Below are 13738 nucleotides of genomic sequence, written 5' to 3'. Positions count from 1 at the left end.
GTTAAGGGCTGTGTTACGATGAGGCATGAAGCCCGACTGATCTGGGTGGATCAGGGTGGCAATAACTTTAATTAGACGTGTCGCTAGTATTTTCGCAAGGACTTTGGGGTCCACATTCAGAAGCGATATTGGCCTGTAGGAGGTGCAGCTGGTTCGGACTTTGCCTTCCTTATATATGACCACTATGTTTGCTACTCGTTGGTCATGGGAGCATTCCCTTCGCCTTACTCTACGCTAACAGAAAATGAAAGTAGGGGGCGATCTTATTAGACCTCCGTTTATATAATTCAATGGGGATACCATTGGGCCCTGTTGCTTTTCCGGAACGCACTCCTGTGATGGCCTGTGCCACCTCATCGTCCGTCAGAGGGAATTCCAGGTTGTCCCTGTTTTCACCCGAGAGCGTGGGCAGTCTGATATCTCTAATCATCTCTCTGTTGTCTTCTTCAGTGAATCTGTCGGTCATACTATACACTGTCCGATAGTACTCTGCAAACGTGTCTGCAATGGCCTGTGGGTCTGTAATCGTACTGGAATCGTTCCCTTGCACCTCGGGCACTAGTCTCGATGCCCACTCCCGTGTGTCAAGCCATGCGATCAGCTTTCCCGCCTTGTCTCCATGCTCGTAGATTCTACCCTGAACCTCTCTACTCTGCACCCTGGCTCTGTCCCTGGCTATGCTGTTGAACTCATCTTGCCTCAATCTCAGGAGGTGAAGGCCCTCAGGGGTTACTGCTCGGGCTATTTACTCTTCCGATTTTAACACGTCTTCCTCGTCTTCCTCTGCTCTTACGAGTTAAGCTTGTCTTTCCCTTTTTTTCCCTGTTATGAGGGAGAGCGTCTCTCCCTCGATAACCGCTTTGTAGGCTTCCCATAGGGTCCGTGCAGAGTCAACCGTATTTTCATTTTCTTGAAAGTATCTATCAGTGGCTTTCGCAAAGTTCTTCCGTGTGGTCGGATCTTTCAAGTACCATGGATTACTGGGGGCTACTCTACTGATGTTTACGTGGTCCTGTTCCATCCTCAGCCACTCCGGGGAGTGATCTGAAATGCCCCGTCCCAGATGACATACCTCCTGGAGAGCATGGGCCTGCGCCACCGGGACAAGGATATAGTCTATGCGTGACAGACTGTGATGTGTACTAGATACGTGCGTGTATTGTGTTCTGCCCGGGTTATGGGTCCGCCAGCCATCCACCAGTCCCATTATGTCTAGAAAGTCAGGTAGCCACCTCTGTGCGGGTCTAATAGCTTGAGGCGGATGTCGGTCCAGGTCCCCGCCCATCACCGCATTAAAGTCTCCACCCAGCATCAGGAGTCCCAGTGGAAATGTCAAGAAAATAGAACTCAGGTCTTTGAATGTTTCCGTCTGCAGGCCAGGCGGGACATATATTGAGACGAACGTAGCAGTCTTCCCTTCCCATTGGCCTGAGACCCCTATATGCCTACCGCGTTTGTCTGACCATGTGGCCTATATTATGAAAGGGAATTAATTTTTGATCAGTATGCCCACCCCTCGTGACCCAGAGGTGAATCCTGCGTGTGCCACTAGTTTATACCCTCCCCTATGTAGGGCTGTGCACTTGTTTCCAATTAGGTGTGTTTCCTGTAAAAGGATCACGTCTGGGGCGTGTCTTCTGATGTACTGGTTGACCATTCCTCGCTTTATTTTATCACCCTAGCCCATTCACATTCCAACGGAGGACGCTGACCCCCGATCCCAGTCTACCGCTCATCATTAAGGCTCTGTGAAGGTCGCTCTGTCACTGCTTTTCCCTTTGATGGTGCCAAAACAATCAAAACTATAAACAATTCAAATGCGAAAATGAGAAACAAATCAAAGTTAAAAAACATTACACACCCCCCCCAACTCCCCCCCCCCCCCCCCACCCTCCCTGCACCCCTCCTCACGGTGTCCGCCCATCACAAAGTTGCAGAGTGCCTGTCGCCCTACACACTAATACTAAATGTAGTAAAGAGGAGGAAGGCCAGCGCTCCCGCCCTCCATCCCTAAGCCCGTTTCAACACTAATAGATGTCCCCTTGAAGATCATGTTATGTATGGCAGCAGTGCGATCATATGGTAAGAGTTAATGTCCAACCGTGGGGCCGATGACCCCTGTACCTGGCCATTTTCATACAGTCCGCAATCGTAGTTGCTGGATCTCATTCCCGCTCCTGTGGCTCCCGCTCTCCGCCTCGGTCATGCGTCTCAAAGTCTCTGGGGGGCCGATTGTCCAGCCAGTTGGAAGCCACTTCAGGATTGTCCCTTCAGCCTCCACTCGCAGACGCGCCGGGAACATCATGGCGTATTTAAGTCCTTTGTCCCTAAGTTTCTTCTTGACAGCGAGGAAGTTCCTGCGTTGTTTCTGTGTCAGTTGCGTGAAGTCGGGAAAGAAAGAGAGAGTTGCATTCTCATAGCGCAAGGGGGGCGCCGCTCTGGCCACCTGCAGGATAGCATCTCTGTCTCTAAAATTTAGGACCCGTGCAATCATCGGGCGCGGGGGTGCCCCAGGTTTCCATCTTCCGCCAGGGACCCTCTGAGCACGTTCAATGGTGAAAATCTTTCCCAGACCCTTAGGCCTAAGATGTGATAAGATAAGTTCCTCCACGAACAGATCAGGGGCTGGCCCTTCCGATTTTTCGGGCACTCCTAGGATGCGAATGTTGTTGCGTCTCGGTCTCCCTTTGTAGTTGTCCAACTTTCGTTCGGCCGTTTCACAGAAAGATTTAAGGTCCCGTACTTCCTGCTGGAGCTGCAACACCTCATCCGTAAGACTGGCCGTTTTTATGTCTAGGGATTTGACTTTTTCATTGACCTTGGTAAGATCCGCTCGGATGAGATTTATCTCTATGGAGATCGTGTCCAGCTTATGTTCCAGGGACTCCATTTTGTGGCCTAAAGAAGACTTGACCCTATCTATGGAAAGACATAACATCATGTAAGGTCAGTTCTGGTGCAGTTCCTGCGGAGTCTTCCCCTACTGTTAGGGCGTGGCGCGGATCCATCGGTGAGCCTTTGGGCAGGGTATAGCGATCCAATTTGTTAGACTGAAATTGCTGCATTCCCTTGGCTGTCCTGGACTGGGTCTTCTCTCCTTCCGGTTTGTTCGCCATTTGTGAGCCGAATGACCGGACGCACCAGTGGCCCCCACATATGGAACCCCTCTCCTAGGTAGTGATGTCAGCGGGAGCAGGGGGGGGGCCTTCTGTATGGTGCACCGCCCGGCGGCAGCGGCCAGACCGACCAGACTCAGTGGGTCCAAGACAATTATCGGTTGCAGCATAGGTTGAGGCCACTTCCGTCCACCCGGGTCTGTCTAACAGAGCCTATGGTCTCGTCCGCCCTCGACCCACCACCAGAACGCAAGGCATTGTTCGTTCCACAAAAGGATGCCACTGGGGGGAGGGGGGCGGGAAAGAGAGGAAGCGACCCCCCCCCCCTTACAGGTCAGGTGTCCGCCGGCGGTGACTTCTCTGTCAACATCTCTGTCCAGGTCCCAGTGCTGCTGTCTCCCCGCTTGCGCAGCGTGGAAGGTTCCCCTCGTGGCTATGGACTGTCCTCAAGAATGCACAGTCCTTCTCTGGTGACTTCGCCAGCCCACCGCTCCGCTCACACTTGTTCCATGGCCATACCGACTCTCAGTCAGGCGCCGGCGGAATTGATTGACCCCAATCTCAGCCTTGGCCATCTTCTGGCACACCACAATACTAGGGAGGGATGGGGGGGGGAACGAGGCACTCACCCCCGCTCCGCTGTCGGTCCCACAGTGCTCCGGCCCCACCACCAAAGGGGCGATGGCATCAGGTTATGGCATTGGGGTATGCAGTGCTAATGCCCTCAGCAAAACGATAATGGTAGCAGCCTCTGTCTCCCTACTGCTCCGCTGTTCTCCCGCTGCTAGTGTATGCGACTGTCCAGCGCTCGCTCTATCAACTTGAATCCGCCCTTCAGTGACGGTGTGTAAGGCAGCACTCAGACGATGGACTCGTCGGGTCCGCACAGTCTTCTTTGCCTGAGCTGCCTTGTGACGCAGCGAGCACGGGTGCCGCAGTGACCCCAGGGCAGTTCTTCACGCCCGGCCCCGACGGCGAGGAGGCGCTCAGGGGGGACACCCGGGGGGGGGGGGTGTACCTCTCTCCCCTCCCGCAGTCCTCGTTATAGGGCCAGACGCGGCAATCTCAGCCCGACCGGCGACTTCCGGTCCGGGTCGCTCACGTCTCTCCGCTTCCTCCGCGGCAGGAAAGTCAAGGCAGCCCCCGGCTCCACTCCTGCGGAACGGCCCAATCTTGCGGGGCACTTATCTCCGGTTCATGACGAGGTCGGGAGTCCGGGATTTTGTCAGGCGGCACCACTAACTGCTTTCTCGCGATTGCCGATCTGTAGGGGCAGGATGGGCATCAGGATATTGGGCTCAGGGGACGGTAGTGGCGGAGCCGCGGATTCCGCGGCCATCTTGGCCCTGCGCTTGGCTCCTCCTCCACTATCCAATATTTATTATTTAAACCACAAGAGTTGGGCTTATCGACAAAACCTCTGGTGATCTAGAGTTGACAATTAATTGACCACTTAACACGGAGATAGACAATGCAAGCAGGCTTCTGCAAGAAGAGCACAAATGTATTTAAATAATGAGGGGCTTTCAGAGGCCTTGATACATTGGGAAAACAAGATATGGACATATTTATCACAGCAATAAGCAGGAACTGCTGAGATCTACCCCCCAGATTACTACCAAGTCGAAGTGAAATGCGCTACAAATAAATGGCCAGAAAAACTGCTACATTATTTTACACAAACTTTACTGAATCTAAAAGAAATTTTAAGACTGAAACAATACAAAACCAGTGTGATTCTAGTACTCCAGACTGCCCACACCCATCGCGGCCCCTCCGCTATGGCAGAGGAGCATCGCCCCCCAAACATGGGAGGAAAGGAAAAATAAAACAGCACTCGTTTTATTTTTCGTTTCCTGACGAGTTTTTGGGTGGGGCCTGCTAGTGACAGGCACTGATGGGAATGGTAGTGCACTCCCATCACTGCGCATGAGGTTTGGCCGGCCTTCTCAGCCCGGCCAAACCATCATGCGCAGTGAAAGCTCTCTCCATCCCAGCAACGCAGCTGGTTTGGACAGAGCAGGTACAGACTCAGTCTGTCCTGGAACGTGAATTGAGGGCACTCATGCCAATCCTGAACCTGCTCTCACTCTGGGAGTCTGTGTCTTCCTGAATAGGTAAAGAAGAAGAATGCAACAGGGACGGCTGCAGGTAAGTTTTTTTGTTATTTTTATTTCCCCCCCAGTGACCCCTAGTGCCCCTTTTCCCCTCCTTCCCACTCTTTCAGCATACCGGTCGCTCCTGGCCACTCCTTCTCCTGTGCCTGGAACATTGACGGAGGCTACCATTGAGGCATGATCTGCTATTCAGGATATCAGGCCAGATGCCTTCCCTCGTTGCCCTCAAATACCTGGCTCCTGATTAAATGCAACATCAACACTTGAACCTTCCTTGAGATTATATGCACATCATAAGAGTCAAAGTCCTGTTTCAAGAGAACATAATATTCCTTCAAGTGGAAGAGATTCTCCATCTGCCACATCTGATTATCAATTTCCTTCTACAAAAGTACATTTGGTTTGGTCGCTGCATATCACATAAGCCCTTCTTGTGCATCTTTTTTACAGTTCCATTGATTAAGCATCGCCTAGAGCATCTCAGAGAGGTTTTCTCTCTACCTCCTCATTTATTAAATGTATTATCACAATAATGACCCCGCATATTCGGGGGCTGAGGTGTCTGCATTCTCCCAATTGTTGCACTTTTCACACAAAGCAAATGTAGCGTGATGGAGGCCCAGTTTTAGAGCCTCTATCTTCCTGATTTCTGGACAAAACTTATTCTTATTACAACACAAACGTTTCTAGTGTCAACAAAAGCAGGACCAGTTGAATATTCCTAAAAATGTACAGGAAGACCTTGCTCACCCCTGAGTGTCATGCTTCATCATCGGTCATCCTGAGCTCGCCAAAGATTCCACATATCGCAGGCGGAACCTCAGTTGTGCTGAGGGTACTTGCAGGGATAAGAGGTAAAGGTTCTAGGCAAAGAAAGATTTCTAAAAATCCTGATCGCCTACCCAGAGAAACTATCCTCCTTAATAGTGGAGTGGTGAAGAGATGATTAAAACTTAGTTTGGGTGCAATAGGAGATTCTTATTGCTCCTGCATTCAACAGGTCAACATGCTTCAGCCCTCTCCGTGGCCTATGTAGGACCAGGGCTTTCATCAGGACCTGAATCCCTGTATTTTCCTATATTAAGTTCCTGACTTCAAGCATACACAACCAGGAATCACACATTCAATACCCTTATTATGTTTCAGCTACTGAGTGAAGTATTCCCTTCTCATTCGGTGTTTGTGAGGTCACTCACTTTGGGAGCTTCTGACCTCATGGAGGAGTGAACGATGGGAGCATTGTAGTCACACAATTGCCAAAGGTCTCTCCCTGCGTCTCAAACCTATATGATGTTTCTCCCTTAATAACCAATGAGCTGCGTAAGTTGAAACAGCTCTTTGTAAGCTATGACTCTATATTTATAGGTATTGCATCTTTGAAACAATCCATCAAAAGATGGGTAGTGTGTTGTATAATTCCATGTTTTGCCAGCCTTACCAGCTTTTCCAGGTGAGACCAGCAGCTGTTGCTCTCATGAAAATTTGACCATTTAAGAAATTTGTAATTTTGCAACTTGGAGGGTCTTACACACTATTGTCAAACTTTGCTGTATTGAGACTGACACCAGGGCAGAATCTTTGGTGGCATTTTTAATTGTAGGCCCTGTTTAGTTACAACACCTCCGTCATATTTACTGTTGGTTTATTTGGCCCTTCCCACTTTCTTCTTCGGGCTTGGTATTCTGTTTATGAGCAGCAAACAAAATCTCATAATGGGGAAGGAGAGTTACTTTCTTGTAAATCTTCATCATACCTATTTTCTTTCATTTCATAACCTCCCCCCCACCCCCCCACCTCCTGTGAAACAAGGTACACAGAAAATTCAATGGAAGGAAGGTTCTTGTCCAGTTGCTCCGAAAAAATAAACAAAGTGATCCTGCAAAGCGTGATGGGGCTATACAGCTTCTAGAAGGTCTTTTAAGAACTTGGTGAGGCTTCTTAAGACCAAAAGCAGTGCTGCCATTTCTACTTGTTTGCTGGTAAGTGTAGGTACAAAAAGGCAGGGAGGTTTGGGCCAAATGTAGTTTATAGCTTATAAATTACAATTGGGGCCTGATGAAATGCGACTTCAAATATCCAATTATTTAGGCATACTTTCTATGGAAAAATGCTTTGAAAAATAAAGATGTTGCAGTTTCAATAGTGATTTGGGATCCCATGCATGGACAGAGGCATTCTGCTGGCATTCTGCTGTTTCTTAATTCAAAGAAAATGCCTATTCTGGAGAACTAGGATTACAAGTAAGTAACTTTTCTCAAGTAGCACCTTAATAATTTTTCTTGCTGTTGGAAGTGAGACAGCAAATGGGTAGTAAGATGACATGTATGCAGTCTGTCAACATGCAATGAATATCTTAGTGCTTACTTTTTTTTATTTTCAGTTCATTTACCATCTGGGGAAAAACTCACATTTTTAGACACACCGGGGCATGCTGCCTTTTCAGCAATACGCGCTAGAGGAGCACACGTTACGGACATTGTCATATTGGTGGTGGCTGCAGATGATGGGGTTATGAAGCAAACCGTGGAATCTATTCGACATGCCAAAGATGCAAAAGGTAGTAAGATTTGGTTTGTTTAATTGGTGTCATTAAATAACAGTTGCATTGTTTTTCTCTATAATGTTTGTTCTCTGATCCTTGTACAAATTGTAGGTACATTTTGATTGAACAAAATTCACACTACCGAATTTACAGATCAATTTTTTTCAGAGAGAAACACATTTGCTCACATTCTTGCACGTATACACATATGCACAGAATGCAGCCTCTTTCAGTCAAGTCATAAGGATCTTTAAATGGACGGAAAGGTCCCCTGGCACAGGGTTCAACTCTCTGAAGTCCCATCCACAACCAGTCCTTTCCCTATCCTGTCAACACTCTCCTAAAGGAGAATGGAAAGGCCAGAAGAGGATTATTTGATGCTGTACAGCTCCAAAGAAAGAGACCAAGACCATGGCATCCCTACAGCAAACATTTTCGCAGACATTTAGCTGAAAAGGGCCTCTCCCAATATATGTATCACTCTTGGAAGGATTCCTGTTCAGGAAGTTTGATTGTGGCGCAGTCTCTTCCAAGAATAGAATAGAATGAAAATCAGGATGTCAGCGAGGATGTTGATTTTCTTATCCTAGAAATTTGCATGAGCTGTCTACATTGGCCTTCTGTCTGGCCCTCTTTTCACCCCACCAGTTAATGACGCACTTCACTCTTTTAAAATGAGATCTCACGTGTGGGTGGCCATAAAGGAGGAGGAAAAAAAGATGTATCGGTGTAGAGCACTTTAGACACACAATTTGTCATTAAAATTTGACAATTAATGTTTGGACAAGGGTGCCTAACACCAAGTGTAAATCTACCAATCTTGACATTTCTGAAAACTGCCAACCAATGGGTATACAGAGAGATGTCTCTGGCCTAAATTGTTCAAACTGCCCTTACCAATATCTAAATTCTGTTAGACTGCAAAGTTCACTGTCAGTAGCAGAAGTCCTACTGTTCTGCTTTCCCACACTACTGACTGATAAGCACTGAATAGGTCAGCTGCTTTTTTGAGACACTTGACTTGTGGAGTTTGCTTCATTTTCCTCTGGGGCGACCCTACTAGCTCACAACATTAATAGGAATTAGAGCCTTGGGGAATCCGTGGGTATATACCCACTTCCCTTACTCTGAATGCTGTTCAAATGTTAAAGTACTGCTAAAAATGAAAGCTCTCAATGTGTGCATAGTCTTGCCAAAAAACAGCGGGAGAGGGGTGGTGAAACCGAGATACACCCTCCCAAACTGATTACTCAATACCAAAGTAGTACTCTAGGTGGAAACCTGAAGGCTAGACAGATCTATTTATTCAGATATATAAGAAATGCTCTTTTCTTAGTACGAAATACCTCACCCACCAAGGGTGTCATGCTTAATTATATGGCTTCTCCTCAGATTGGTCTGGTTTGTGTATCAATATGGGCTACAACCCGTTCAAGGGAAGGGCTGTACATTCCCTGTGTGTTACGATGTGGTGAAGATATCTTAATCTCAAAGACAGACGGGAAAGAAAAAAAGAAACAAACTACCTACTGGTAGACTAAGTTTTATTCCTGTCTCCATTGTGTAATAAAAAAAAACGGGAAAATCATTCAACCCTGTGAGCAAGTCAATATGTTTCTACTCATCGAAATTGCCTACAAAGAGGTCAAGGGGCATTCATCAGGACCAATAACCCACTTTCTGGAAAAGTATATTAGTATTTGTGATTATAGGCTCAAAGTAATAGTTTTACTAACCAGACATAAAACCAGGGTGGGTAAGGTCTGCACTGTCCACTGGAATCCTTTAGTGGACAGAATGATATAGAGACAACATGGTTCCATTGTCAGATTTATGGAGTTACCTGGGGATTAATGCAGTGACTTCCAATTATGTCTCACTGCACACTCAATCGCTCATGAATTCCAGGATCGCCCCATATGTGAAAAAGTAGTTTATCCAATAAAGGCATGCCCATATCCTAATTACAGGTGATGATGCCTCTCTACATGAGGGTCAGAAATAAGTATGTCTAATAGGGTGAAACCAAGCTCAAAATGTATTAAAATTGTACTGATGGCTTATGCAGTCTATGAAGCAGCATATTCCTACGTTGATACTTCATGGAGCTAGTGTATGGAAAAACTATAGTTTCTGAAACAACAGTTGATGGACTGAATGCAGAACAATGTCATACATTCACCCCAGTACAGAGATCTGGGCCTAAATCCATAGTTTTTTTGCTCACCATGCCTTTCCAGTTTGAACTCAGCCATATGCAAATCAGTCTTGACCCTGTGCCTCATGGGAACAGTCCAGCCCGAACTGCCAAGCCAGGTCCTCACTGGACTGGAAACTAGTATCCTAGGACCGGTTTCGGGGTTTCACCCCTCTTCAGCCAGGATAGCTTGACTCCAGTGGCATGGAGAGCACGGGACCCACGTCTGGGCATACCCTTCCCACTCGGGGTGACAAATGCAAAAACAACAATTGATGGACAGAATGCAGAACAATGTCATACATTCACCCCAGTACAGAGATCTGGGCCTAAATCCATCGTTTTTTGCTCACCATGCCTGGACTGTTCCCATGAGGCACAGGGTCGGACTGATTTGCATATGGCCATGTCTGAACTGGGGTGGCAGAGTGGGCTAAAGAACGGTGATGGATTAAACCCAGATCAGTTGACTGGGGGTGAGTGCTTGCAATGTTCAACACTCCGTCCATCATTTCCTTTGGTTTTTGCTTTGTTCGCCATAAGTTGGCAGGGTATGCTCAGACGTGAGTCCCTTGCTCACTTTGCCACTGGATTCAAGCAAGCCTGGCTGAAGACGGCTGAAATGCCAGAAACCGGTCCTAGGAAGCTTGTTTCTGGTCCAGGGAAGACATGGCTTGGCAGTTCGGGCTGGACTGTTCCCATGAGGCACAGAGTCAGACTGATTTGCATATGGCCATGTCTGAACTGGGGTGGTAGAGTGGGCTAAAGAACGGTGATGGATTAAACCCAGATCAGTTGACTGGGGGTGAGTGCTTGCAATGTTCAACACTCCGTCCATCATTTCCTTTGGTTTTAACTATAGTTTCTACCTTAAACGGTCTATTGATTAAACAGCCAGTCCCTTGAAAGGACTAATGTGAATGTTCTTATGGCTCTCCATACTAAGAAGTAATGTCCTCTTTTGTATCGCACTCCATTCCCGTTATACATGCTACAGTTGGTGTATCTGAAAATGGGTTATGCCTCATATATCTTGTGACCAACCTCCGTTTGTAATTATGGAGCTTTCACTACATCTGTTTTGCATGCTGATGCAATTATAGGGAAAAAAAACTTGCAATCAATACTCAATGTCATGGTTTCCGCATGTCTTGTGACCATTTTCCATTGATAATTATGAATGGTCCATTACAACGAACAGTGGTCCCTATTCAGGAGGAATACAGTGTGATAGATAACCATACACTTAGAATAGAATGTATGTCTTTTGTCCAGCCGGACAAGAATTTATTTTCATAGTATTTTTCAAAAGTGGTATCAAATAAAACATTCAAATGACAAGTGGGCACAGCCGTGACCAACAGAACACAAGACAGAACAATGAACACAGAATTGGCCAAAGGGCAAGCCAAAATGGGTCTGTACAGTTGTTCTCAGTATAGACAGACACAAATTAATCATTTAACACCGTTGCACAATGTGTTATAGCTTGAGTCTAGTGCATAGGGTGTTTGGGTGTCGACGACGTTTCGATGCCACATTGAGTATAGGGCATCATCTTCAGGACAAACAAATAATGCACTGCTGTCTTGATAATATATCACACCTTTTTTTTACAATTCTTTACATACAAGAAAGGAGCAAGGGGAGAAAAAGGGGAATAAAAAATGGAAAGGAAGAATTTTAACCACATTTGACACAATACTAGGCATGTTTTCAGCATAACGTTTGTGACTTAGGTGCTTGGAGTTGCGTGAACAATGTGGATTGAGTTTCATGCAGAGGTGGTGACATTTCTCTAGTTTATGCTGAGTGAGGATTGAAATTCGTGTCGCAGTGACGACGTTAAAAAGGAGTTGGTTGAATTGATGCTGATTTATGGTGCCTAGTACAGCTTCGTCATGAATTGGTAAATTATTGCAGTGATTCAACGGAGAAGAGACAAGTGAGTATGATATAAACCAGTCTGCATATTAAAGGACGACAAACCGGCACAGTGCCTGATCATAAGCAAGGTGTTTCCAGTGATTCAGGAGGAACAAAAAACGGCGCGGTGCGATGGTGAATGAAATATTTTTATGGGTGAACCCAGAAGGCAATGGGGACTTTACCTAAGGTGGCAGAGAGTCGACGGTTCATTATAGGCGCAGGAGCGCTCAACATCTGGACTTTGGGGGTTGCTGACACCGGCGGGATCTGAATGAACAAAAGGCAGAGGTGGAGGTGTCTAAGTTTAAGAAGGGGTGGAGTTGACACGGAAATTGAGTGTAAAACAGAATAATTTAGTTACCAATTCTGTTTGCTTTATGGCAGAAAGTCCTGTTGGGTGCTGTGTGCCAGCTGTTGGAGAATGCACGATCGCATTACCTGGAAGCAGAGAGGGGTAAGAATGGGTTAGGCGAGAACCCGCCATGTTAAAGAGGTGGTGTCCAAGGGATCTAGCCGTGCTACTTACTTCAGTGAGCGTGGGCAGTATCGCCGCATCTGCTTCGGAGTTTCAATGGAGACTGCCAGTTTGCCGAGGCAGAGCTAGTTAAGGCATACTATCGGCAGAAAGTGAGGAAGGACTGGTTAAAGCACACTATCGGCCGAAAGCGAAGAAGGACTAAAATGATGGAAAGGAGGCGGACATTTTAAGGTGGTGTGGGAAGCACTGGTTAAGGCACACAATCGGTAGAAAGCGAAGAAGGACTAAAATGATGGAAAGGAGGCGGCCAATTTAAGGTGGTGTGGGTTAAAATGTCCGCCTCCTTTCCATCATTTTAGTCCTTCTTCGCTTTCGGCTGATAGTGTGCTTTAACCAGTCCTTCCTCACTTTCTGCCGATAGTATGCCTTAACTAGCTCTGCCTCGGCAAACCGGCAGTCTCCATTGAAACTCCGAAGCAGATGCGGCGATACTGCCCACGCTCACTGAAGTAAGTAGCGCGGCTAGATCCCTTGGACACCACCTCTTTAACATGGCGGGTTCTCGCCTAACCCATTCTTACCCCTCTCTGCTTCCAGGTAATGCGATCGTGCATTCTCCAACAGCTGGCACACAGCACCCAACAGGACTTTCTGCCATAAAGCAAACAGAATTGGTAACTAAATTATACTGTTTTACACTCAATTTCCGTGTCAACTCCTCCCCTTTTTAAACTTCGACACCTCCACCTCTGCCTTTTGTTCATTCAGATCCCGCCGGTGTCAGCAACCCCCAAAGTCCAGATGTTGAGCGCTCCTGCGCCTATAATGAACCGTCGACTCTCTGCCACCTTAGGTAAAGTCCCCATTGCCTTCTGGGTTCACCCATAAAAATATTTCATTCACCATCGCACCGCGCCGTTTTTTGTTCCTCCTGAATCACTGGAAACACCTTGCTTATGATCAGGCACTGTGCCGGTTTGTCGTCCTTTAATATGCAGACTGGTTTATATCATACTCACTTGTCTCTTCTCCGTTGAATCACTGCAATAATTCACCAATTCATGACGAAGCTGTACTAGGCACCATAAATCAGCATCAATTCAACCAACTCCTTTTTAACGTCGTCACTGCGACACGAATTTCAATCCTCACTCAGCATAAACTAGAGAAATGTCACCACCTCTGCATGAAACTCAATCCACATTGTTCACGCAACTCCAAGAACCTAAGTCACAAACGTTATGCTGAAAACATGCCTAGTATTGTGTCAAATGTGGTTAAAATTCTTCCTTTCCATTTTTTATTCCCCTTTTTCTCCCCTTGCTCCTTTTTTTGTATGTAAAGAATTGTAAAAAAAAA

At 46.8% G+C, this 13738-nt stretch overlaps 1 protein-coding gene across 1 annotated transcript in view; it reads left to right on the top strand.

Moving 5' to 3' along the window:
• MTIF2 (mitochondrial translational initiation factor 2) overlaps positions 1-13738 on the top strand; it is a 285890-nt gene that overhangs the window by 78506 nt on the left and 193646 nt on the right. The window contains exon 6 of the mRNA XM_085612606.1: positions 7614-7790. Within this exon, the coding sequence (XP_085468732.1) occupies positions 7614-7790 (177 nt within the window). The remainder of the gene's footprint in view (positions 1-7613; positions 7791-13738) is intronic.

The sequence above is a fragment of the Triturus cristatus genome, chromosome 6, assembly GCF_964204655.1.
Source record: "Triturus cristatus chromosome 6, aTriCri1.1, whole genome shotgun sequence".
Classification (NCBI taxonomy): Eukaryota; Metazoa; Chordata; class Amphibia; order Caudata; family Salamandridae; genus Triturus; species Triturus cristatus.
This window is presented reverse-complemented; position numbering and strand designations above follow the sequence as displayed.